The sequence below is a fragment of the Rhipicephalus sanguineus genome, chromosome 3, assembly GCF_013339695.2.
Source record: "Rhipicephalus sanguineus isolate Rsan-2018 chromosome 3, BIME_Rsan_1.4, whole genome shotgun sequence".
NCBI lineage: Eukaryota > Metazoa > Arthropoda > Arachnida > Ixodida > Ixodidae > Rhipicephalus > Rhipicephalus sanguineus.
In genome coordinates this window covers 224,334,428-224,361,396 of record NC_051178.1, presented here as the reverse complement: position 1 = coordinate 224,361,396, position 26,969 = coordinate 224,334,428, and the positions used below count along the sequence as shown (strand labels likewise).

Here is a 26,969-nt window from a genome sequence, read left to right as displayed (position 1 = left end):
GACAGATGCACCCTGCACTCGGCGCCTTCGCAGACCTTCTCGCCCTTTCCTAGATCCTACTCTCGCCACTTTTCCGGGGTTTGCGCAGTTTGCGCAAGCCTCTCCACTTTGCCCAAGAGCAACAGATATTCGGAGTGTAGACAGAGAACCCGTGTAGCCCACGCGAGACACACTGTGATACAAGAAGATACGCAGAGATAAAATATGCTCCCGCTAGCGCAACGACTTGGCCTGTTCGCTCGGCACTACGAGGCTGGAGAACGCCCAGCATGCGTTCAGCAACAGCACTAAAGATAGATGCGGAGGCAAATAGTCTTTTATTTATTTTTTTTTTCGGCGCACTCTCTAGCCGCGCGCGCAACCGTAAATATTTGCGTGAAAAAATCACAGCCGTTCTGTCGAGCAGTTAGCATCTCCGTTATGCTTCAAAAATCAGGATATGCTGCTCAAATGAGTGCACTGTCTGCGAAGTGCTTATTTGACCATGCAAAACAGCACCATTCCATACATTATTTTCATTTGCTCCGGAGGATGTGGCGCGGTTGCATTAAACTTTTTATTATAATTATCATCTTTACTTCGATGGAAGCTGGAGCAATGCGAATTTCGAGCATGCTTTAATTGTGCTCGGTTGCAGAAGCGTTTTTTTTTTTTTTTCGTTCTGGCATGAAAGAAACGAAGAAAAGTACAGTGACAACCATTAACGAAATTTGGGAGGGGCGAACCATGTAAGGAAGGGCGTTTCAGCTCGATCCACTAGCGTGAAACCTGTGGAGGGGCGAAGCATATGCAGTGTGCGCCGGTGTTTCCCACAGCAAAATCAGTGCTAATGGGCAATGAGAGACAGCAGAAAGATTAGACACAGAGACCCGCAGTCTGCTTTTAGTTAACATGCACGCTGCGAATCTTTATTGTTCGACTACGCACAAGATAAATCTCCCACCGGCACTACATTGCAGGTGGCCTGGGAACGGTTGTGCAGCGCGAGCAGTCGGTTTTTAGGGGCGAAGCCAGCGAAGCTCCTTAAAGCGGCACCCGTTCGTCCCCGTCGTAGTGCGTAACCAGTCTTAACGCTAATACCAGATCTTGACCTCCAAGGTGGTGCCGGTGGGAGATTTCTCCTGTGCGTTGTTGAACAATAAAAAAATTCGCAGCGTGCGCGTTAACTAAAAGCCGAATTCTTCTGTCTCTCATTCCCCATTAGCAGCCATCGGCATGTTCCAGTAGGAAACGTTAGTAGAAGTAGAAGTGTAAGTGTTAGCTAAAAGCCGACTTCTTCTGTCTCTCATTCCCATTAGCAGCCATTGTTTACCACCAAGGTAGTGCCTGGTGAGATTTCTCCTGTGCGTGATTAAACAATAAAAATTTTGTTCAAAACGCCGTTGATTGATGAAATAAACCAACGAAAGACGCCAGATGTTTTCTAAAAGCAAAACGAAAAGACGCCAGCTGCTTAACGAAAGACGCCAGATGTTTTCTAAAGCAATGGTTTTCTAAACAATGAAAATTCACAGCGTACATGTAAAAATTAAAGTGAGCTGCAGGTCGTCATAACTCTCATCGAACCTTTAGTATAAACGCGCCCGATCTCACGTCGGTGATGATGTACTGGGCAGAATTCACGGAAGATTCACGGTTTACCGATGAACCTCCGCAGCTTCGCCCACTCATCATCATTCACTCCGTGGATATGCTGTGGTTTTTTCAATAAGAGACTCGCTAGCAGACGCTGCCTGCGTCGGCGTTGTATCTTGCGCCCTATCTTTTTAGGATGAATACTTACCAATTCGCTCAGCTCTCTGTTATTCTTACTGTAATGGTGCTGCTGTAGTATGACGTCACACAGGGTCATCTCACGTTGCATGTGCAACGTAAGAGAGCAAATAGCGGCGGTTGGCGATTTCAACGTGGACATTTCTAAACCGCAAAAATATGTGGTTCCATAGACATGTCGCCGACGAACTTGGTTTCGTGTGCTACACAGACACGTTGAAACTAAGCCCCTCCATCACGTCTGCTGCCCGCGGAAAACGCATGGAGGGGCTTTAGTTGAAACCAACGACCATAGCGGTTCGTGCATCTACTTGATGTTTGCGAAGAATGTGTCCTGTGTTAAACGGCCGGATATTCTCACCATATACCATGCGGATCATAAAGGCATCGTTTCAAAATTATATATGCATGTATATGAATGCCGTGTTCCGAGGGGAGGACACTGCCACAACCAGAGGCGTAGCCAGGGTTGGCGGGGTTCAACCCCCCCCCCCCCCCCCCGAAAATTTTCATTTTGCTTGCCTATATATACGCACACATACAAACACGCACAAACATACATAAAGTATGATTGACCCCCCCCCCCCCGCCTGAAAAAAATTTCTGGCTACGCCCCTGGCCACAACGTTAACTGCCACTGCACCATGTCGCTGTTCCATGTGAAAACAGTTATCCCCGCAAGCTAAGTGCACAAAGTTGTAGAATGTAATATGATAAGAAACATTTTGAGACTCAGTTCAGTTAGAGTTATATTGCAGGACCTCGTCAATTCCCCATTTTCGCGCAATTCGCAAGAAGCTGTTCTGCTGAGTGGAGACTTCTGAATTTTTTAAATGCAAAGCATTTCTTGGCGAACCTTTAGCACTTTGAGCGTCTCTATCTACGCATCTACCTATCCGGCTACGTCTGGGTGCTCTCATGATCGCCTCCTTAAAGGGGTCATGAACCACTTTTCCAAGTAATGATCTAATGGCCTCAGTATCGGAGTGTACTGCCTCCCGAATCGATTGCCGCAAAAATTTCTCGAATCCGTCAAGAATCAGCGGAGTTACGGGGGTTTGGCGCACGCTCCCAGCGCTTTCTCTCTTTTCTCGTGCCGGCGAGCGCACTGGAAGCTAGACAGGGAGGGATGGCATGGGGGAAAGATAAGTTACGCCAGCGCGCGTCATGAAACGCGATCGCTCTCCCGCTGTGATTCGCTTGCGCGAGTGCGGCTACCGTGTACTGAGGAGTGCGGCGCCGGCATGTGGCGGCACCCCGCGGCAAGAAGCGCATCTGATCCGAACGCCGCTCTCGATTTACGTCGGCTATCGGCCAATAAGCATGCTATGTCTCTTGCTACGCACAGCGGACAGACGCCCCGCCCACCGACGAGAGTGAGAACCGGCCTCTGTTTGAAAAGAGGGTGCCTGGGGAAAAGGCAACTTCGCGCTTCGCTTGTGGCCATTACGCGGCGCGCACGACTGTAATATTTGGCAGAGCAGTTCATAACCGTGTCAGCTTTCCGCAGGATGTGTTTTTTCAATCAGCCCAAGGGGTGCTTCATGACCCCTTTAACTTCGTGTAGACCAAAATTGGCATGGGAGGGTAAGAGGATTTGACGAATATGACTGTCGGGTCATGAGATACATAACGTGAAAATCCTGTCGAGTACGTCGTCAAACCCTTTCCTCCAGACACGTGTGGCACATACCCGTTTACCACGTGCCGCGGTGTGCGGGTATGCGCCACAGGTGATTGATAGTTTATATCTACCGAGGAACGGCGAGAAAAGACACTGGTAATTTAAATGCGAAAGTGTTAAGAAAAACCGACATCGGCAGCGTTGACCCTACGAATGAAGAAAATGAAAATTGGGATTCCAGCAGGAATCGAACCCAAGCAATCTGCGTGGCAATCAGATATTCTACCACAGAGCCATTTCTTGATGATAGTTGGTGAGTTTATGTATATTTGTGCGCTGATTTCAAACATGCAATTACTTGTCTAGTATAACCAGTACAACACCGTGACCAGTACCTAAAATACAAAATATTTCATGTGCCTTTCGGGGAGGCAGATTTTTTTTCAACAAAGAGTTACAAAGTAAATCAGCGTATCACAATAGCCTGTAATAAGAACTGAGTGCAACGAAACAAAAACAGATGTTCTAAGCCCATTAGAACAAAAGTTACAATATGTTGAACATTCACGAGTGCGTCAATTTCAAGCTGCGATTTCCTTCGTGAATGTTCAACATACCATAACTTTTGTTCTAATGGGCTTAGAACATCAGTTATTGTTTCATTGCACTCAGTTCTGATTACAGGTTGTTGTGATACGCTGATTTACTTTGTAACTCTCTTTGTTGAAAAAAAATCTGCCTCCCCAAAAGGCACATGAAATATTTTCTATTTTAGGTACTGGTTATAATAGAAAAGTAATTGCATATTTGAAATCAGCGCACAAATATACATAAACTCACCAACTATCATCAAAATCGATTAAGAAATGAGAAAAAAATTTTAAGAGCAGTGTCCCCCCTTAACTGGTTTGGAAAAACAGCCTATGCAGGCGTAATGTCGGTGCCAAGTCGATTGTGGAGCTGGCTATCGAATTTTACAAGAAAGCAATAAACACTACATATGTACTACTCCTACGATACAGACCTTCTATCAGATTGACGCCTGTGGTTCCAGTGTTGGCTCCGCTTCAATAGCAGTCTAATGAACATTACATTTGTATTTCTATGATTCAGCAAGCTGTATTGAAGCATTGCTCGACCCTAGAGGAGTGCATTCACGAATGTTACGTATGATATTCCCATGATTGAAGTGCGCTTAGTTTCGATAATACTAACGTATGAACTCTAATGTGTGGGCTGGCGTTACGTCAAACCACGAGTTACTTTAAACGCCAGTGTTGTCATTGTCGACGTGCCTGGTAAGTCCACGATGTGCACACCGCTACTACACTTACAAAAACACGTTGATCCACCTATTAACGCGTGGCTAAAGCCATAATATACAGCATAGAAGCACTGACTGCTTCGCATGAAACCGATTCCCACAACGCGTGGTATCTGCAGATTTTTTAAAAAATCACTTTCCAATTTCGCATTCACAGTTTGCTTTTTAAAAGTGCTTCTGGCTTTCCCTGTACACTCAAACCTCATTATAACAGTCACATCTGCCACGAAAATAACTTCGTTATATCCGAAAATTCGTTACAAATGTTTTAATTTTAACACTGTAGCTATGACAAGACTATTTTTCATTTACTTCGTTATATCCGTGTTCGTTATATCGAGGTTTGAGTGTACACAATTTGCGTGAAGAACAAGGATCATTGCTGCTAGTAGCTAAAAATACTCCAACTCAGGTGCACATGGTTTCGAGTCATCCGACATTGCTAAGATGAATAACTACAGACAAGTGGTACACAACAGGAAAGACCTGCCATTCCCAGGGATGAGACGGCTGAAATCGATTTGGGAGCAGTTTTGGGAGCAGCAAAATTTCAATTTAGGAGCAGGAGAACCTTGTTTGGGAGCAGTTAGTGGCATTTATTATGTCGTTTTTGGAGCTTGAAAAAAACAAATTTGTAGCAACTTGGAGGAAGAAACGCACATTTTAATCGGCTCAGAATACACATAACGTTAAAGAGCCTTTGGAGAAAGCTTTTTTTTTAACAGATTAATGCCAGGTATGAACTACACTACCTTTTTACAAACTACGCAATTTATATAACCCAGGTAACAACATATGAAATAGATGAAAAAGTTTTTTAACTAGGTTCACTTTACATTTGAAAATAAAAAAAGAAAAAACATCACATTTTTCAAATAATAAAAAAAACTGATTGCACAAGAATTGTAGTCACATAGCAGTAGGTCTTTGAATGGTCAATGAACGATACTTACTAGCACGCGATTGCGGCGATGCCTTCACGTGTAACATCAGGAAAGAACAAAAGCGGTATGGCGGCCACCGATGAAAGCATGGGGGGGGGGGGGGTCACATATACAGTCAACTGCCGATTTTTTGGACGCCCGATTTTCCGGACATGCTCGAAAATTCGGACACTATCGCGGCACCGTCACCAGCCCCATAGACGTCAATGTATAAAAACGTCCGAAATTTCGGACGCTGAAACTCTTCGGTGTCCGATTTTTCGGACTTTCTGCCCGAATTGTGGGTCCGAAAGGCATTAATTGGAGCCCTCACCTCTGCCGCGTCAATCATCTCTTAGGTTTGAACCAGCGCGTACGCGAGTCGATCTGTGTGCGACAGTAGCAGAGTCCGAAAGTCAGCTTTGCCGCAATGCCGAAGCGTTATGGGGTGAAGCAGACCAGAAATTCAAAGGGGCCGCTATCGCGGCGCCGTGCGGCGATGTTACGGATAAGCAGCGGAAATGCACGGAGGCGTGATGGCGGCAGCTGGCAAACGCTCCGGTACGACTTAATCGCTGACAACCCTTACGATAAGCATCTTCAGTTAACTGCTCGGTAGTGCACGTGGCCTAGCGCAGTTGCATGCGTACTGCACGCATTTAATAGGCGAGAGCCCAAATGCGCCGCGCCGCCATTGCTGCTGCCTCTTTGTGCGAGACCGCTAAGTGCGCTGCATAGACGCGTTGCCTTCGCGGACGAAACCAGCTCGCCATTGCCACGCCCGTGTGCGGTCAAGAACTAAGTGCGCATCACGAACCCTTTCATGATAAATGCGTGCGTACGATACAGCAACAGTAAAGTGACGGCGTCAGTTTAGTTGGCGATGTACTGCACACAACTAGAAACGATCGGCTTGATACGGCAGCAAATGCTGCGTATCGGCGGCGATTCGGCGATGTGTGTGCGCATATGCGCACACGCATCGGGGAATGCCGGACGAGTCGTCCGCTCTTCCGCCACAGTCTTTGTGTTCCGCGTCATCGTTTACAAACGCTTCATGTGAGATAGCCGTAATCTATTCCGCGCTTTGCTGTTATCAGCGGCGCTCATCACGAGATGTAAAAGTGGCGGTTGGCACGTACGTAGTTAAGCGGGGTTCGCGGCAGGTACCGAATGTATTTGCGAGAGCGTGGGCGCGCACTAAAATGCCTGATAATTGTACTGGGAGGCATTAAAGCTATTTCGGACGTGGCTGTGGCGATTTGACCGCTTAAGCGGAATAAAAAAGCATGAATTTGTTTTTTCGGTCTGCCCGATTTTTCGGACGATATCGCGGTCCCTAGGGAGTCCGAAAAATCGGCAGTTGACTGTTTACAACCACTCAGAGGCGATTACCACAGCACTATGGAAGCCTCCATTACAAAGGCGCGTAGAAGGACACGCGTGGGCGCGTTAACATGTTCTGCGAACGTATCCCTGGCGCTGCTTCTAAAGTTACGTTTTCCCATGCTGAAACTGATGCAGGCTTGAAAATTCTTGCTTGCGGGGTCGTTTCGGCGCAGTTCGGCGCAATTTTTGCAATTTTTATGCTTTCGGAGCAGCTTGGCGCAGGAAAACGGAATCGTATCAAAAATGCGCAATATGCGCAGCTGTCTCACCCCTGCATTCCTATTCCTATCAGTACCTACGCTTGTGTTGTGTCACACCAACCAGTTTAACGGTTCATGCTTCTACATCATCCACGTTAATTACAGCACAAGACACTACATTTTCAGAAGTCAAAATAGACCACAAAGTGCTGAATTTGTCTTACTTCTTCCTCTGCACTTGACCAATCAATACTGCAGCATGTAAATGCTGCATAGATTCAGCACCGATTTCAAGATACCACAAATATAAATAACAAATATTATGCCTTAAGGGCAAATCTATATCGCAAAAAAAAAAAACAAAAACAAACAGCACAGACACACAGTAGGTACTCTCAACGCTGGTGCAGTTGCTCCGCTCCCCATAGCCACAGAAAGCCACTAGAATGCTTACGAAATTTCTCAGTGGTAGAATGTATTACAAGGTCAGCAAAGTGGATTTCCCTAAGGCTCATGTGGAGGGCAGTTGCCAGGGCATATTATGGCCCAAGAGACAGTTTTTGTACATCCACATTACCTAGTCCCAGCAAAATGTTTCCATGAATACAGTGTGAAAATTTGCCATGTAGTCTGGGGACAGGACACATCTGGCTCGTGAGCTGGCCAAGAGCATCAACTGCCAACCCATAACATATGGCTAAAAAATGCAAGGTACACAATGTATGCACAAGACAAAGGTGTCCACAATGGCAAATCTTTATTCGTGCCCAGCACAAACTTGTCCAACACACCATCCATCACTGCCAAACTCAAAACGGCCATGATCTATTTTCTTTGTTGACTAAACATTTCATTCTCGTCAAGGTAGCATTTTTTTCTTTTTACTCAATTCCACCTAACAATACCTGCCACAAATGAAAGGCAAAATGGGGATAAGGTGTGTGTTAACACAATGAAAACAAGTCAAAAGCAAAGCAGTATCAACAACAACAAAAATGTGCTGCAGGTTAGCAGACTCAAAAGAAGGTAGAGTACAGCACTGCTGTCAATTTTGAAAGCTACAGAATCCTTAGTGTCAGACAAAAAAGAAAAGCTGGGAGAGAGGAATGGGAAGGGAGGGGGAAGGGCAGGTTGGAATGAGCAGTTCTGCTGGCCTCACTTGTCTGTTCAAAAATGTTTTGCCCACTGTCCTGGAAAGAGAAGCACACAAGACACCAGAAAAAGATGGAAAGCTTAAGAAAGTGCTACAGGCATTATTCATACACTAGCAGTGATGGGGGTTTTCCTGGGCAGGGGGTTGTTAAATACTGTGCTAGTGACGTGCAAGTCGGGCACCAATGGTCGCTCTCCCCCCCCCTCCCGAGCTGCCTCCACTCGGGAGGGAGCTGCCCGCTGTTGCTGCTCATGCTCCACTATCAGGCCTTGGCCGCCGGTGCTTCGCTTTTGGACCCAGCTGATGGCGCTGCTGTAGCTGCGCCCGCTGCCGCCGGTGTCGCTTCATCCTTCTTGTCCTTCTTGCCATCAGCACCTGGCAGAAGCAAAGGCACCACGTGCAGCTTTCAGGAACAATCCACACAAGACAATTAGAGTGCTTTACTACAGACCTGTTCACTTGGGTAAGCAAACAAGTAAACATGTTGAAGGGACACCAAAGTGAAACAATGAATTAGTCTAGGCTCACAAATTATACTCTGAAAACTCTAGTACAGTCGCTGAACGATAAATCTGACACTGATAATTCGGACATGCTTGGTGATTCGGACAGTCGCGCGGCACCGCCGATGGTCCCATAGAAGTAATGTGTAAAGACGACTGATATTTCGGACAGCTGCCAGATTTACATTCGATAATCCGGAGCCCGCCCGAGACTGTCGCGCATGCCTATCGCCAGTCATTATCTCCTCCGGCACCTGTACCATACAAAGCATGGCCTCAGAGATCGGAACGGAAGCTAATTGCTGATCTATGAGGCTTTATTTCGATTGCTATTCATTCAGAGATTTGTAATTGGAAATGCCAATCTTGGAGGCGCTTGTAAACTGTGGGAAATCGTATCGACATCGTGAACACCCTACATTCCGGTTCCTGTATCCCCGCGCTCCCGTGTGCTGCTATCACCGCCATTCTGTCGTATGTGTCTGCAGTAAAGCGTTTTGCGCGCATTCATTTTTATTTTGAGACTTGTTTTATTTTACTTTCTGCTGTCTCAAAAGATCCGAGTTAAGGGGAGACACGGGTCTTCTAGAACAAAAAATCGCCAAAAAATCGACTTTTTTAAATATTTTTTTTCGCAATCTAGACGTCCTAAAGAATCTATTGCTGCGATATTAACGCGTTCCGCCGAGTATTTATTTTGTTATTGCGCTCTAAAGAGAGCTTCATGATCGCTTTCGCTCGAAAACGCCCCCCGAAAACAGGCAAATTCGATGCCGTCGTCTGCGGTAACCGTTGGCCGCAGCGCGGCCATTTTGGAATCATTCGAGAGCTGAATTCTTCTACATTCCGTTTCTAGCGAGAAAACACCTCTAGGTCTGTCGACTATGAAGCTGCACGCCACCGAAAAAGAGGAAATACTCGCGCGGCATTGGCGCGTTTGTACCACGTGGGGTGAATCCTGCTCTCTGATTGGACGACCGGAGTTTCGTCCGCCCGACAATGCGAGACGCCTTGTCAAAAATTGTTCGGACGCGACGATGGCTGGCGGGCGACGCAAGTTCGCGACGGCTCATGCCTACGGCAAAAAACGCAAGCGTCGGTCTCGGATACCTAAAGCAGCATCGAGTGGATCGACGGCGACGAGCTCTGCGACATGCGCCAGCGGGTGTACGACATCCATCGAAGCTGCGGCCGCGCAAGCGATGCCTGTGGCCAACGGCACGTCGAGGACAATGCGCGTCGACACGCTCCTTGTCTCAGAAGCTGAGAAAGTGGCTATTGAGCATCGCGCAGAAGAGCAACGTCAGAAGCTGTCTTCATTATCAGCTACCCGCCGAAAGCAGTCGCTTATCGGAGATTCCCCGGAAGCGGCGGGGTGCGGCATCGAGTTTACGCTGCTAAGCCTACCGCTGCTGAACCAACTGCTTCGGTGCGCGAAGTGCGAATTCTGCTCTGGCCCTTTGAACGTTTCAAGAGGCGACCGTGAGTACGGAGTGGCAGTTAAAATAGTGGTGAACTGTGCCGTCTGTGGAGATGTCAGCACCGGATGGAGCTCGCCGAGAGCAGGGGGGAATGCGACCTGCAACCCATTCGAGGTGAATGTGCTTGCTGCTCGGGCAGTTATGAGCACGGGCAATGGGCAGACCGTGCTAAACGACATTTTCTCGGCGCTGAACGTTTCTCGTCGCGGTATGCACAACAAAACCTACCAAAACTACGTAAAAACAAAGATGAACCCTGCCGCCATGAACGCATCCGCGGGCGTCATGAGTGAGTGCGCGACAGCTGTGAAGGCCATCTATTCCGAACTTAACTTCGGGAACCCCGGCAATATCGCAGTTTCATATGACGGGACTTGGCTCACTCGTGGACACCTGTCACACATTTGTGTGGGAACTGTGATCGAACTCTTTTCGGGATACGTGCTGGACTTCAAAGTTCTATCGAACTTCTCTTTGGGTTGCGAAATCGGCCCCAAGGACGGCGACGCACGATACAGTGAGTGGCGAGCTCGACATAAGTGCCAAAAAAACTCTTCGAGCAAGCCTGGCCAAATGGAGGTGGAGGCTGCCAAAATTCTGTTTGGCCGGTCCCTTGAAAAACATGGACTGCGTTACACAACGATGTTGTGCGACGGAGATAGCCGCGCTTTCAACAGCCTTCAGGAGGAGAAAGTGTATGGCTTTGTGCCCATCGAAAAGGAGGATTGTGTTAATCACATTCATAAACGAATGGGTGCTGCACTGAGAAACCTCTTGCAGAAGAGCAAAGGGGAAGGTCGGCCAAGCCTCGGTGGCAAAGGCAAGCTCACTGCTGAGCTTGTTACAAAGCTTACGAATTATTATGGCTGGGCACTCAAGGCACACCAGGGAAACATTGATGAGATGGAGAATGCTGTCCTTGCCACGTACTATCATGTGACTTCCACAGATACAAAGCCACAACATTCACGGTGCCCAAAAGGCGAAGAATCATGGTGTGCACACAACAAGGCAGTGGCAAGGCAGCAGGCTCCTCCCAAGCACCGGTACAACCTCCCTGAATACGTTGCTGAAGCCCTCCTCCCAGTGTACACTCGCCTCTCAGATCGGAAGCTGTTGGAGCGCTGTCAACGAGGCAAAACTCAGAATTCAAATGAGAGCCTCCACTCAGTAATCTGGTCGCTTGTGCCAAAAACCAAACACGCCTCGCTCTTCACAGTCGAAACTGCTGTTGCGGAAGCAGTCGCCCGGTTCAATGCCGGAAAGAAACGTGCCTCTGAGGCCATTTTGAAGGAGCTGCATTTGAGTCAAGGCAGCACAGATGTTGAAAGGTGTCTAGAAAAGGACCAGCGGCGGCTAGCGGCATGTGACAAGAAGCATACCAGAGCAGAAAACTTCAGGAATGCCATGAAGAGAAGGCGTGTGAAAGAAAATGATAGTGATTATGTGCCTGGTGGCTTCTAGAGCGAAAAGGACTTCCATCTGTTGCTTTTTAGTAGCAAGAAGAAACCTGTACCAAGTCTTTAAACTTCTTTTTGAGTTTTCTCAAAATCCGTTTTTCGCCTATGTGCTATACTGTTGCCCACAGTATCTTTTGATCTTGTGATCAGATTTGAATGATTCTTGTTGCAATTGAAAGCTTATGAGTTCCTATACACAATAATACTACTAAATTATGGACTTGGTCAAGAGAAAATTTTTTATATGCTCATAAAACTGATAAAAATTTTCATGTTCCCAAACATTACATTACAGATGGCAATAACTTTTATAAAAATATAGCTAAAATTACAGTAATGGTTTAGTTGTGATCCTTGATTGTTCTAGAATATGGCCATATCAAGTTTTCTAGGATATTCAATGATTAAATTGCAGAACAATTGGGCAATTTGATCATTCATTATTTATTTAATATCTCAAAAACTACTCGAGCTAAGAAAAAATGGATTGCATATCTGTTTATAGCAGGTTAAAATATACATTGTCTGAAAATTTCATTTGAATATGACAATAAACAAAAGTTTTTTTTAGAAGACCAGAGTCTCCCCTTAAATGGCGCCAATGGTGCCCTCACAGCCAGTGCCGAAGGCCGCGCCGACGACAACAAAACACGGCAGACAGTCAACCGCCGATTTTTCGGACGGCCGATTTTCCGGACATGCTAGAAAATTCCGACGCTTTCGCGGCACCGTCACCAGCCCCATAGACGTCAATGGACAAGAACGTCCGAAATTTGGGATGCTAAAACTCTTCGGAGTCTGATTTTTCGGACTTTCTGCCCAAATTGCAGGTCCGAAAGGCAATAATTGAAGCCCCCACCTCTGCCGCGAGTCGACCTGTTTGCGACAGTAGCAGAGTCCGAAAGTCAGCTTTGTCGCAATGCCGATGTGTTATGGGGTGAAGCGGGCCAGAAATTCAAAGGGGCCGCTATCACGGCGCCGTGCGGCGATGTCTTTACGGATAAGCAGTGGAAATGCACAGAGGCGTGATGGTGGCAGGCGGCAAACGCGCCAGTACGGCTCAATCACTGACAAGCCTTGCCTTACGATAAGCATCTCCAGTCAACTGCTCGGTAGTGCATGTGGCCTGGTGCAGTTGCATGCGTAGTGCACGCGTTTAATAGGCGAGAACCAAAACGCGCCGTGCCGCCATTCATGCTGCCTCTTTGTGCGACCGCTAAGTGCGCTGCACAGACCCGCTGCCTTCACGAACGAAACGAGCTCGTCATCGTACAGCGATCTCATCACACTGGGGGAGATACAGGCGGACTTGGTTGCACGTAAGCGGAAGTGCGTGCAGCAACGCATTGACAAAATTTTTCGGCCACCGGGACCCTTTAGTGTCAATAAAAGGATTTTTTCCTGACACATTCGTCTTTTCGGACATTCGATAATTCGGACTTCTTTACGTTCCCCGTGGAATCCGAATTATCGGTCGTCGACTGTATCATTGCTTTCACCACCATATGGACTCCTCGAAACAACTTTTTTTTTCTAATAGAGACTTGAAAATTCTGTTATATGTATAGTTTTTCATGCAGATTTCAAATATGTCATTACTTTCCATGTAGCTGCTACAGTTGTTGAGTTATGTCATACACAATGGCGAAATGTTACACTTTTTGCGGGAACTCTTTTATGTACTAAACTTTCAGTAAAATCATTGTGCTGAATCTTATTTGACTCTTTGTAGACTGTAGAGTGCCAATATCTATCCAGATATTCCACAGAGATAATGGAACCAATAAAAAAAAAATTGTACTCTGTAACTGATCATTTTCAGTCTCCTTTGAAACAGTAAGCGAATATTTTCACAAGTAATGCTGATAGATATTGCAATTTCAAGTAGACATTTGCATTCTACATGTCTTGAAGAATACGTGTGCCAAGTTTCGTTACTATACAATAAATATAAGTTTATAAAAAGCTGTCCGCAAAACGTGAAATTGTCGAAAAAAATGAAAATGAGAAAAACAAGTTTGAAAGTTTGAAACGGCATTTATCAGAAAAAACACTATTTACATCAAATTGGGCCACAATCCGCCTCCACGTGTGCGTGGACAAAAGTGTAGACTCGGGGCAATCGGAATTTTCACAACACAGTTCGAGGAATGCCAAAAATCCTTTGCGCTTTCCAGCCGCCTCTCGGACGCTGAGCTTCCGTTCGCGGCAAGTTGGGCATGCCTAACCCGCCACAAGTGCCGTGAGCGCGCTGATTTCGCAAAGCATCGTGTTGTTGACAGTAGGAGCACCTACCGGTCTAGGCTCACTCTCAAAGAATCCAATCTTCTTTTGGGATGCACTGATAAATTCCACAGCAGCATCAATTTCACAACCACTGTCGCGGGGTTCAGTGTCGGCGTTAGGCCTATCCGATATCGGAGCGTCGGGGGCATCGTCCATCGCTGTCGCTTTGGGAAGCGTCCGACGCCGTTTCCCTCGATACTTGTGGCGAGTCCTGAACTTTCGAACATCAGAACTGCGCTTTTTAGGGCTTGCCATGGCACGAAAATACAGAAGACACGCAGAACAACTCGGTCGCGGCGTTTGAGGCTTCGTTCTTTTGCCGGGGAGATGGGAGGGAGGAGAGGGTGGAGCGCGCCGCCGTCCAATGGTGGCCTCGCGCTGCGTGCTGCGAAATTCAAAACGCTCGACGTACGCGTTGTTTTTCTCGTTTTTTCTTTATTCTGCGTGAAGATACAAGACTGACCCCTGGTGTATTGTGGAGAAGAAAGCTTTACGCTGCATGCGGACAGGATTGCAAATGGCGGGCACCGCGCCATTTTCGCAACAGAAGGATGCAAACTACACCATTTTTCGGGACTTTTGCACATTTCTCGCGTCACCGCTTCTCACTTGGAAGCCTTTTTAGATAATTTCTCGTGCGAATTTGAGCTTGATATTTTCAAAAATAAAAGATTATAGCCCAAGGATGCCAATACAGCCGAGGAAAAAAAAAAAAAAAAACTTTTTCCGGAAAACCGCGACTTTTCGACCCGCGTCTCCCCTTAACAGATGGGAAAATCAAAGTTGATCTAAAATCAAATCTACAATGGTGACGTCATGAATTTCAAAACTTTTTTCCTATTTTGGCCACATTAACTCAACAAAATTTCCTGAAACTTGGTATGACAAGTCTCTGGCTCCCTCAGAAGACAACGTGCATCATTTTTTACCCGATTAGGAACTACGTAGGCCCTAGCAGACGCCATCAAAATCTATGACGTCACGGCCATTGGTGCGGAAACGTCAATGTGGCATCGCTACAAGCGTTTTCTCGCTTACCACGCGTATTCCCGCAGCTAGTGTGTTCTTGGTATCGTGAAAGAGTAATTTACTAATACGACATTTTTCTCTTCAGTATCCCTTTAATGTTAATCATAATAAGCTGCCCATTCCATTTTAGTTTTTCCATGGACAAGTGTGCGAAACTACATTTGGAACAGGAACAATAAAATGCCATTTTGATCAAGGGTGCAAAAGGCAGCACTTCTGCCTCTGCTATGATTAGCCATCATTTACAGTTGAACCCCTTTATAAGAGCCATGCATGGGGCAGCAATTCTTGTCTCTTATATGAGATGTCTCTCATAAGGAGGCTGTTACGTTCTCATTTTATGATTAACCCCTATTTCTATGTAGGTGCACTGGTGTCTCTTATACCCAATTGTCTGTCTGTTACACCAGTGCCTCTTATAAAGGTGTTTAACTTACTTATTCACTGTATTGGCGTAAGACAGCATTTTTCTCATTGCTTTCTTCTGAAAAACGACATACTGGCTAATGTTAACATCAGAGGAGAGTTAATGAGAAAAATGCTGTCTCATGACAAACGTCAGTGCTGCGACAATGACATAACTGGGTGTTTGAAGCCTGGGTGAATCAGGCACAACAGTCTTAATGGTTTACTCAGCTGCACAAGCAAGTTATAACTTGACTCTGCCACTATATGTAGTTGTGTAATGAATGTAATGCTTTAGTTTAAGGGGGGAGGTGGCGATCAAAAAAAACTGTTTGTTGACCTAGAGTAATGAAATTTGGCAGGCACACTGAAGAGTGTCTCGAATAGCTATATATGAAGTTTCATTGCGATATCTCGAGTAGTTTTCAAATTACACTATGTTACATAATCTGATGACATACTCTGCTGGTGAAAAGCCTAGCATTGTAACAAAACATGCCAGGAAGGTCCAAGTGGTTTTGATCTTTACTCAAAAGAACACTACACAGGATGACATTATTAAAAATTGTCTATTCCTTTTAGTTTTTTTACAAATAACATCCCCATCAGCTTCATGTATTGCATCAGAACTTCTCATGCACTAATTATCACATACAAAAAAAAAAAAACTATGCCCTAAGCAAGGTAAAGAATAATGTCATCCTGTCAACAAGACTTCAAGGATTAAAAAAAAAAAAAAAAAAAAACGGAATCAAAATCTGTGTAGTAGTTGCCAAGATATCTGCTCCACGAGCTGAGCAACATGCCAAAAAAACAGTATTGAGAAAACTGCATTTAAAGTTTTTCATAACCTCCTCCTTTTTTTGATCTACAAAAAACCAGTATGGATTTCAAACCAGGTTCTCTGTACGAAGGAGTGGTGTGATAGACATGACAGAAAAGAAGATATTGCAGTCTAATAAGGCCATATACTGAAATATTTCACATATTTCTTGTATTTATGCTGTCATTAGCATAATTAAGTCTTGCTTATTGATTACAATTAATCATTGAATATTTTTTATAAAGAGATAGGTTTGTTGTGACAGAAAATGGCTCACACCATGATAGCTGATGCCTTCGTTCCAAATAACAAACTGTTATGGCCAAGACGTTAGTGGCACAGGGATTTTTGAGCAGTTTATTCAATGACGCGAGTCAGGCAGATAAAAATTCGTCCCCCTGCTTCATACACGTTCTTGCCACTCTCGCGTATGAAACGTATTATCATTCGGCCGATCGCGGCAACGCTAGTCTACGAGGCTTTCATTGTTTCAGAACATTCATAAACGCCTGCGGCGATACCAAGCACGGCGCCAAGCACGTCTAAATTACATCACTAGTGCTTATTGACAGCACTCTGACCGCGAAGTGCTCGGCCGCGGGGTCCGTGGAGCCAGCGCGTGATGTGCTTGGTGGCGGCGTTTGGTGACGATTCGCGAATGCGAAGCTACGATGACGAAAAATCTGCGCGCAGTATACTTGGTCTCGCATTTTCGGGTGCCAACGCGCGAAATTGCTACCGCTGCTCCGAGCAGTTCGTGGCCGTGGGGTCTGACGAGCTTGGCTGTGGAGTTCACTGCCGATGCGTAAAAAGCCCATCCGCGGTTCCGAAATGCCGGCGAGGAATGTGCTTTTTCGCTTGCGAAGAAGCACATAGCTGCGGGTACGCTAGCGCGTTGTTCTTGCCCGCAAGGTTCGAGGTTCGTCTCGCTAAACGGCGCCGTGAGCGGAGTTAGGCCTAGTGACGACTCCGAGCAGTAGGTGCGCAGGCCGTGGTGCCCATTGCTTCGAAGTGCGTAATGCGTGGTCGTGAGTACAAAGAGTCGTCCCGCGATGGCCTTCGTCACGATGTCAGAAGTGCTGATAAATCAAACATCTAACCGCGAATCCGACGCTGAAGTCAACGCTAGAGTCGGTCCGAGACGCGCGTTTGCGATGTTCGCTAGGAGCGCGGCGCACCATCGTAATCAGATCGAACTTCCTCTTGCAGCTCCAAACTAAAGCGTAATTATATTCTAAGTGATCGTCGAGCCGTGAACACAGCCTAATTGCGAACGTGTCACGAAAGTAGCGCGATTCTCGACAGCCGTGAACTCGCGACGCGCAGCAGACGACGATCTCCCGGAGCGAGCATCGGACCAATGGCGAGGCGAGCTGGGGCAACATGGCGGACGTGGCCAATCGCAAGCCTCGGAACGACTCTCAAGTGTTTGCTTTTTGTGCGCTTCTTTCTGAATGGAGGTGCCCGCTGAAGCGGGGAATTTGAACATGGAGAAATGCCCTTTCGACAAGCCCAAAAGTTGGTTCGCGGTCGCGTCATCGCGGAGCTACAATTTTTTGAAAATCGCTCTTTTTTTGCGATTTCCACAATAATTTTTGCCACCTCGGAGGGCAAAACAAACTTTTCAAAGCACTTCTGGGTGGTTTTCAGTGTAGATATTTTGGAATCAGATAGAAAAAGGGTTCCAGAAACCGAAAACTTGATTTTCAGAAAATCGATTTTTTTGCCATTTTTCGCGATACGAAAGCCGCGCCCCCCCTTAACATAGCGATACCGTGGCAGCGGTTATACAGTGAAGAGCAGTGCCTGTGGTTTACTTTGCATCTAAGTTTGCATACTTGGTTAGACTTGCGGTAAGCAGCTGCGAAGGACCACACTTTTGCCATGGAAATGTTATACCTTGCTGCTACGCACTAGGCAACTGCAGATAGTCAATCACGAACAAAATAAAGGAATGCACGCATGGGAGAGGTGGAAAGGCAAGTACAGCACTCTGCCTTTACCGTAAATAAGGAGAAACAGCCACACTTCTCAGAAGTTCAACTCAACAGAAATTAAGGGGGGATGTGGCTTTCGGTACCAACTTATTTCTTCATGGATTTTGATGAAAATTGGCACACTTATTTGAAATGTTTTTTTAATGCTACTGATGAATATATCATTACAACTTTTTGATGTACAATATATTTCACCTTCTGCTCTTGTTCAGAGTCTGACTCGCTTAAGGGGGGACGCGGCTTTCGTATCGCGCAAAACGGCAAAAAAATCGATTTTTTGAAAATCACATTTTCAGTTTCTGTAGCCCTTTTTCTATCTGATTCCAAAATATCTTCACCGAAAACCACCTAGAAGTGCTTTAAAAAATTAGTTGCGCGGGCTGAGGTGTCGGAAATTATTGTGGAGATCGCAAAAAAACAGTGCTTTTCAAAAAATTCTTGCTCCGCAACGGTACAACCGGGCGCCGCCATTTGAGCTCGCCGTAAAGAGCATTTCTTCGTTTTCAAATTCCCCGCCTCAGCTGACTCCTCGCTTTAAAACAAGCGCACAAAAGCACATCTCTGAAGGTCGTTTCGAGGCCTCCGATTGGCCGCGTCCGCCATGTTGCTCCAGCACGCCTCGTCATTGGTCCGATGCTCGCTCCGAGAGGACAGCCGTCTGCTGCTTACGCGTCGCGATGTTACCTGATGTTACGACTGTCGAAAATCGCGCTACTTAGTGACGCGTTCACTCGTTCTGTATGCACGGGTCGACGATAATTTAGAATATGATTACCCTGTAGTTTGACAGCTGCAAGCGGAAGCGCCGTCATCAGAGTACGAGAGACGGTAGCGTGCCGCGCTCGTCGCGAACATCGCAGATGCGCGTCTCGGGTAATTCAGCTTGTCAGCACTTCGTCCTCCGTGACGAAGAACTTCGCGGAACTACTATTTGTACTCGCGATCGAACATGACGTGCTTTGAAACATCGGGCACCGCGGCCACGCACACCGCGACCGAGCTTACTGCTCGGAGTCGTGGCTAGGCCTAACTCCGCTTACGGCGCTGGTTTACGAGACGAATCCGAACTTTGCGAGCACGGACATCGCACTAGCGGACAAGCCGCACTGTGCTTCGTCGCAAGCAACAAATCGCATCGTCCGCTGGCTACTCGAAAGTGCGGATGGGCACTTTACGCATCGGCAGCGGACTCCCGGTCAAGCTCGTCGCGCATTGACCGCTCCGAGCAGCGGCTAGCAATTTCGCGCGTCGGCGCCGCAAAATGAGAGACCAAGTACGTTATGCGCCGATTTTTCGTCGCCGCGGCTGAGCACTGCATATTGTCGCCGAATGCCGCCAGCCAGCATATCGTGCGCCGACTTCCCGGACCCCGCGGCCGAGTACATCGGCTTGAAAGAAAGCGCTGGTGACGCAATTTAGGCACGCTTGGATTCGTGCTTGGTATCGCCGCTAGCTCTGATGAATCTTCTAAAATAACGAATGCCTCGCAAATTACCGTTTCCGCGACCGAGTGGATGATGAAACGCATCACAGGCGAGGTTTGCAAATGAGCGTGGCGTGTGTGAAGCAGGGAGTTGAATTTATATCTGACCAACTCGCGTTATTGAATAAACTGCTCAGATATTTGATCCCAGAAATGTTTGCAATAACTGTGTCAATTTTCATCAAAACCTACGAAGGAATAAGAAAGTTGGCACTGAATGCCACGTCCCCCACCTTAATTTTATTTAGAAGGCCACTGGAAAGAATGATTTCCGGTACGCATCCATTGTTTGTGATGGAGACAGTGATACTTTCCTCACTCTTTCTGAAGAAAGAACGTACAGATTTATTCCACTGGCTAAAGAAGACTGTATAAATCATGTCAAAGAGAGGATGGGTACAGCTCTCCAACACATGTGTCAAGAAGCAAGAAGGATCGACTAGGAGGATGGGGCAGCCTGACTCAAGACCTGATTAAAAGACTGACTGGTTGTTATGGCATGGCTATCCGTGACAACATTGGCCTGACGCAGGACTTGATCAAAAGGCTCACCAGCTATTATGGCCTAGCACTGCGAAGCAACACGGACATCAAAGACATGAAGAAAGCAGTGATGGCCACCTTTCATAATGTTTCATCGACAGATGCAGAACCTTATCACGAGCTCTGTCCTTCCGGTGCCCGCAGCTGGTGCAGGCACCGTGCAGCAGAGGCAGAGGGGAAGCCACAACCTCCACACACGTATAACCTGCCCAACAAAGTTGTTGAAGCATTGCGGCCAGTGTACCAACGCCTGTCTGACCCTCAACTGCAGGCTCGTTGCAGTGGCAACAAGACACAAAATGCCGCTGAAAGCCTTCACTCGGTGATTTGGTCACTAATTTCTAAGCAGCAGCATGCCTCCCACTTCACTGTGGAAGTAGCAGTCCATGAGGCAGTTGCGAGGTACAATGCAGGCAACTTTCAAGCTTACACCAAGATTTGTGCTGCAATGGGTATGCAACCTGGGGCCCTTACCCTCCACAGGGCTGCTAAAAAGACGCTCAGCGAGCAAGGAAGTCATCGCACATGCATGAAGTGAAAGGGCAGAGACGCAAAAGGTTGCCTCTACACAAGGACACCAAGGACTACAGTGCTGGTGCGTTCTAACAAATGCAAACAACTTCGAAAACTTTGATAGGCTTTTTCTCACAAGTGTGTTTTGGACATTGTGCATTGCTCGTGGAAAGAGTAGCACTGGAATGACTGGACCGATTTTTGATTCTGTTTCTTTTTCCTGAATCCCTGAACACTGCTTGTGGGTATGACATTCTTCAATTTCTTGTTTATGGCCCAGTTTTTTTTCTAGATCATGATTTGTCCATGACACTGTTTCTGACAATGTGTGTCAGCAGCCATGATGATCTCTAAAAAAAAAAAAGAGAATTTACTAAACAATTCTGAGAGTGTCATACCTTGTAGTCTTCTTTTGAGTAAAGATCAACACCATTTGCAGCTTCCTGGCATGTTTTGTTACAGCGCTAGGCTTTCCACGAGCAGACCATATAATTGGACCATGTAGCATGATGTAACCTGAGAACTACTCAAGGTATCATGATGAAACTGCATATTTCCCTATACGAGACACTTAATTAGTATGCCTGCCAAATTTCATTGCTCTAGGTCAACAAACAAAAAAGTTTTTTTTCAATGCCACCTCCCCCCTTAAGCGAATCCACCGAAAATCAAATGAAGGTACTTGGGTTATGCACATTCTCATGACTAAAGCACATCTCTAAGGAAAAGCCTTCTACAGTAAAAGCTCGTTAATTCGACCTTCGTTAATTTCGGAAAATCGGTGTTTAATATTCGGACACGTCATCTGGTCCCTGTACAAGATATGCATCCACTCTATGAGACGGGCGCTCGTTATTTCGGACAGATTTGACCGCAAATATTCGGATAATTCGGCGACTTTCGCGGGCCGCTGGCGAGGCTCTAAAACGAAAAAATAACCTTCGGAAACAAAAGTGAAGCTGAAACGCAGCGTCCGCCATGGACATCACATTTCGGCTTGGCTTGACCTTGAAGGACTGGTTGCACGCCCGTGGTGTGCTGCATCGTTGGACGCACGTTTTATCGAGACACATTCAGTACGGCTCCTATAGCTTGATCGTGGCTGGTGCTTTTGTGCTGACTTCACGTGTGAACGCACTCTCCGCCGATGACAACGCCGGCGAAGCGGCCCAAGTACGAGGCCAAGGACTGTTTCAGGCACAGTGGCTTTGTTGTGCCCGACTCCAGCGATGCCGAAGTGTCGCCGAACGACGGTGCCGATGACGGGCAGGATTTCGAAAGTGTTATGCCTGATGCAGTGACACTCGACGATTATATCGGCATTGATGGCGTTGCCACTGCCGGCTCTCTGACTGATGAGCAAATCGTCAAGGAAGTGATGCATGGCGACGAATCGTCCTTAAAGAATTTTGTTTTGGCACTGCAGACAGCATGCGAGCTGCTGAGCACCTTGAAGGGCTCAGAAAAATTGTGTCCGCGCGAATTTCTGCTCGAAAACAGAGACGCATCCGCGATTACCTTGTAAAGTAAAGGTATGTTGAAAAAACTTGCATTTATTGTGTTTATTTTGACCATTCGATAATTCGGACATTCGGTTAATTCGGACATTTTTTCCGGTCGCTAGAAATCCGAATTAACGAGCTTTTACTGTACAAAGTACTGGCCACATCGCGTGACTAACATTATGGAAGACACTGCAAACCCGTAATCTTGCACTCTCCATGGCCCCAGCACAAGCAAGCGTAGTCTCAACCTGTCAGAACTAGTCAGAAAAATCGCAGCAGTGTAGCTCAATGCTCCTTGCCAATACTTCTCAGCAAACAAGTGACCCACCCCCCATTGACACTTGATCAACAGAAGCCCATCATTGTGCAGAAGGGCTCACCCTCGTGGTCTGCGGCCTCGCCATCACGCCTGCGCTTGCGGTTCAGCAAGTTGCGGGCAAACTTCGGTGGTGGCAAAGGATCCATGCCAAGAACTTTGTGAATCTGGCGGAAGGCTACCAGGCGCAGGGCATGCTGCACAAGGTAAAACCAGTAAGGACACAACACTTTACAATGTGGTTGCATTTAATGGAAAGAGCACTGCAGAGTGGTAACAAGACAGCCTGCAATTTTTAATGGGAACTAACAGAGACTTTGGTGTAATTTAATTTGTACTGTACACTTAATGCAATATAACATATAATCAAGCCACACTACATAGAATACCACAATAACTTTTCAGAAATCCATGCAGACTGCTTATAGTGCAATTATAATATAAGAACATTATTACTATAAGACTTATTTTACTTTTCATAACAGCAATAATTTAAATGTCTTAAAATGACACCTCAGTATTCAGATCTCATACATGGAAACCCGCTGCAGCAAACAGAGCCAGTGGCTAGCAAATGGCATAGTGGACAAAGTTCAAGCCTTCAAATTTGCTCCCAGTTCACTCCCATGGAGGTGCAGAGCTATATGTAAGTGATTGTAAAGTTAAGAAGACATTTGACAGTTTCAGCACGACAGTCATGTTGCCATTGAATTATTCATAGCAGAGACAGGATGAAGCTCCTGCCCCCAACACCCCCCAAAAGTGCACTTTGGTGAGTTTACAGCAGTGCACATCAACAGCCTGAAGCTGCCAGATTGTTCAGATTGTACGAGTTTCAATCCTGTACGACTCTCGCCCCCACCACTGCAGGCTTTTTTTGGGCACCCCTTGCACATTTGTGCTCACTATTCAGGAGAACTGCTTTTGCTCTTGATATCGCTTTACTGCGTCCAACCAGCAAGAGTGGTAGCAGACTCTCACAGAACACTGGTAATGCGGAACAGCCAAGACACGCGCAGCCATTAAAAAAAAACAGATTGCCGACTGAGTGGCTGACTAGTAAAGGGGCCATGACAATCAATTTTCAATAATAATCTGTGTTGTGTAGGTTAATCCTTGTGAGCTCACAAACAAGCTGGCGAAATTTCAGCACATTTAATCGAGCAGTTAACTTATGACAATATTTTTAAAAACACTCGAGCGGCCGGAGACTCGGGCAACACTGATGCACTCACGAGCCATGACGTAACAAGCTTCTTGCTGGGCGAGCGCCTGCCTTCCGGCGTACAATTTTATTCCGTGGTCAGCTTCGTGTGCAATCGAGCTATTTCAGCTTTGTTGAGTCTGACATTGAAATCGAACGATTTGCAGTGGCTGAAACTTTGATAGAAGATGATGGCTCCGCTCCACACAGCACATGACGTCGCACACTCCATGGCAAAATGTCAGTCACCGGTGCTGGGCGGGTTTTTAGCTGGTGACTTCTAGGGCTTATTTTGCACTGAAGTATTCTTTTATAGTCCATTTTTTCATATATGTACAGGCACAATAGACCCTCTACTTCTACTGAAAATTGCAATTTTTGGGTGACCATGTCATGGCCCCTTTAAAGGCCAACTCCGGCGATTTTTCGAGGTCGATGGATCTCAGTGAAATTCGTTGGGTACGTTCCTTTGCACGTTTCCGTCATTTATGCCAAATTACAGGCTTGAGACATGCGCAGATTGTTTGCAAATGAATTTTAAAGATTGTCTGCAAACGCCCTCCTGGCTTCCCACAATTATTGGCAACATTGCGTCTGTGACGTCAGTGTTGGCAAGGTGGCGGAAGTGACGCAGCAGAGGGCACCGCTAACTTCGGCGCTTAGGCCGCTACAGCAAGCGTCTGCTGTGCACAAGGCGACAGACAGCGTTGGTTTGGCCGGCGCTTCGCTGGTCGTCCCGGCTGTCACAGTTTTCATACTCCGCGCCAGCGTGACCGGCAAGCCTTGCACGACTTCCGGTTCGTTCGTAACGTCTACGTCATACGTAGACAGTACACTCGGTTGGGTTTCAGTTTCGGTGTTGTGCTTTTTTGCTTATTTAAAATTATTAATTTGCCGAGTATTTCTGCTATCGGGCCCGTAACAGGAGCGTCTCAGGAACATAAAATCACCATTACTTTGACATGGCCAAAAAATCGCCGGAGTTGGCCTTTAAGAACTACAGCAGTAAGCCATCTTATTAGGTTCGTCTGTGCATTTTGTTGGATGAAATGGCTTAAGGTCACTGGCAAATAGAAAAAAGCTCCACCACCTAAACCTCCAATGTCCAGCATTGTGCACAGTCATGGTTGCATGCAACATCTGCACTTTATAGAAACATGACTAATAATACCAGGGGTTTCACGTCCCAAAACCACGATATGATTATGAGAGGCACCTTAGTGGAGGGCTCCGGAAATTTCAACCACCTGGAATTGTTCAACGTGCACCTAAATTTAAATACACGGGCCTCAAACATTTTTGCCTCCTTTGAAAATGCCTTCGGGCCAGCAGTCGGACCTTCAGGCCAGCAGTCAAGCGCCATAAACACTAGACCACCGTGGCGGGGCTAGAAACACGACATTGATCCATGCTACAGGCTAACACAAAATGTCACCGCAGCCTGGATAACTACAAGCCCTACATATTACAATGAATTTCTTTTACTGCTGGTACTGTAAAATGAAATATTGAATGTTAGTTTCTGCATAAAAATGTGAACAGTTACTGGAACTATTGTTTCTTAAGGGGAGACGCGGGTCTTAAAATGGCAAAAAACAGCAAAAAAATCGATTTTCGGAAAAGTGCATTTTCACAATGTTTAATCATTCAAGAATCCCTTCGCGAAATCTAGAAGTTCAATTTTATCGAGAAATAATAAACTACGCTCATGTGGACCAAGGTGGACGCGAAATTAGAGAAAATTGGACAAAAATGTTCGAAATTCGCGCCTTCACCATGTGCGGACGCGGTGGCCGACAGCCGCCATCTTGGGCTTGTTTTGAAGCTGTTTTCTTTGTGCGCATTTTGCGCTCTTTCAAAATGGCGTCGGGTTGCAGAAAACCGACGCTATAACGTCATTTCCGAAGCATCCGTTTGCGCCTGTGATTGGCCGAAGCGCGCACCCCCCCCGCTCGCTTCGCTCCTATTGGTCTAGCCAAGCGCGCCGGCCGTGTTGCATCTCCCGCACACTGCCTCGGAGCTCTCGCGTTTCGTTGCCTGTGTTTATCGTTTATCTCTGATTTTATCGCGCCGCTTGCTCAGCCGTTCGACAGCGTTTCCCTGTCCGAATGGCTAAAGGAGATCGTCGTCTCAAGGTTACGACGCGAGAGGCGTTCGGGAAGAGACGAAAGCGGCCGTGGAATGCGCGACCGAAGGCGGCGAGGCCTGTCATGCTGCCCGAGTTGACGGCTGCTGCTCTGTCTGGAGGCTCTGCCGGATCGAGTTCCAAGCTACAACCCAACACGTGTGGCGTCAGCGCTTCGTCTCCTCCAAGTTCCCGTGTTGGCGCAGATCGCATCGACACCGCTTTCTTCACCGCTGACGAAAGCAGCGAGCGCGCAACGACCGCCGGCAACGTAAAAGCGCGCCTGGCATCGAAGTCGGCAACAGAACGAAAATTCGAGCTTCTGGGAGTCGAGATGGAAGATGACGTGAACGACAGCGGAACTGAATTTTTAGTAGTGGATTTGTCCGTGGTGCAAGAAATTATCGGACTTATGCAGTGTCCCGAGTGCGGCGAGAAAACTGCGACACTTTCGAAGGACCCCACCAAGGAGTATGGGCTTTGTGTCAAGCTCGTGCTTGAATGCTTCACTTGCGAGATGCGCGCAGAGCGATTTTCTTCCCCACGAGTGGCTGGTGACAACAGGATAACGCCGTTCGAGGTGAATGTGAGGGCTATGAAGGCTATTCAGAGCATCGGCAAGGAGCAACCAGACCTGTCCGATTCTTCGCTGTAATGAACATTTCCCATCGCGGCTTACACCACAAAACTTTCCAAGGCCATATGGACATGATGGTTCAAGCATGCACCAGTGTTGCAACAGACTGTGAGGCCGCAAGTGTGGTTCAAATCAAAGAGCTGTACAAGGACTTGGGCAACCCACCAGGCAACATCGACGTGATCTACGTCGAACCTGAACGCGTGGCCAAGTTCACACATTGCGGTTGGGTGTGTTATAGCAATGTATACAGTGAACTTCGATATACGTCCC

The 26,969-nt window shown here is 46.8% G+C and overlaps 1 protein-coding gene across 3 annotated transcripts in view; it reads right to left on the bottom strand.

Annotated features, from left to right (window-relative positions):
• Window positions 1–7,958: 7,958 nt before the first annotated feature.
• The window catches only part of LOC119388344 (zinc finger RNA-binding protein), an 87,150-nt gene continuing 68,139 nt past the window's right edge, over window positions 7,959–26,969 (bottom strand). For all 3 annotated transcript variants that reach the window (XM_037656050.2, XM_037656052.2, XM_049413913.1), the window contains 2 exons: window positions 22,795–22,927; window positions 7,959–8,761 (listed from right to left, as the gene is read on the bottom strand). In XM_037656050.2, the coding sequence (XP_037511978.1) occupies window positions 8,649–8,761; window positions 22,795–22,927 (246 nt within the window). In that variant the 3' untranslated portion in view covers window positions 7,959–8,648. The remainder of the gene's footprint in view (window positions 8,762–22,794; window positions 22,928–26,969) is intronic.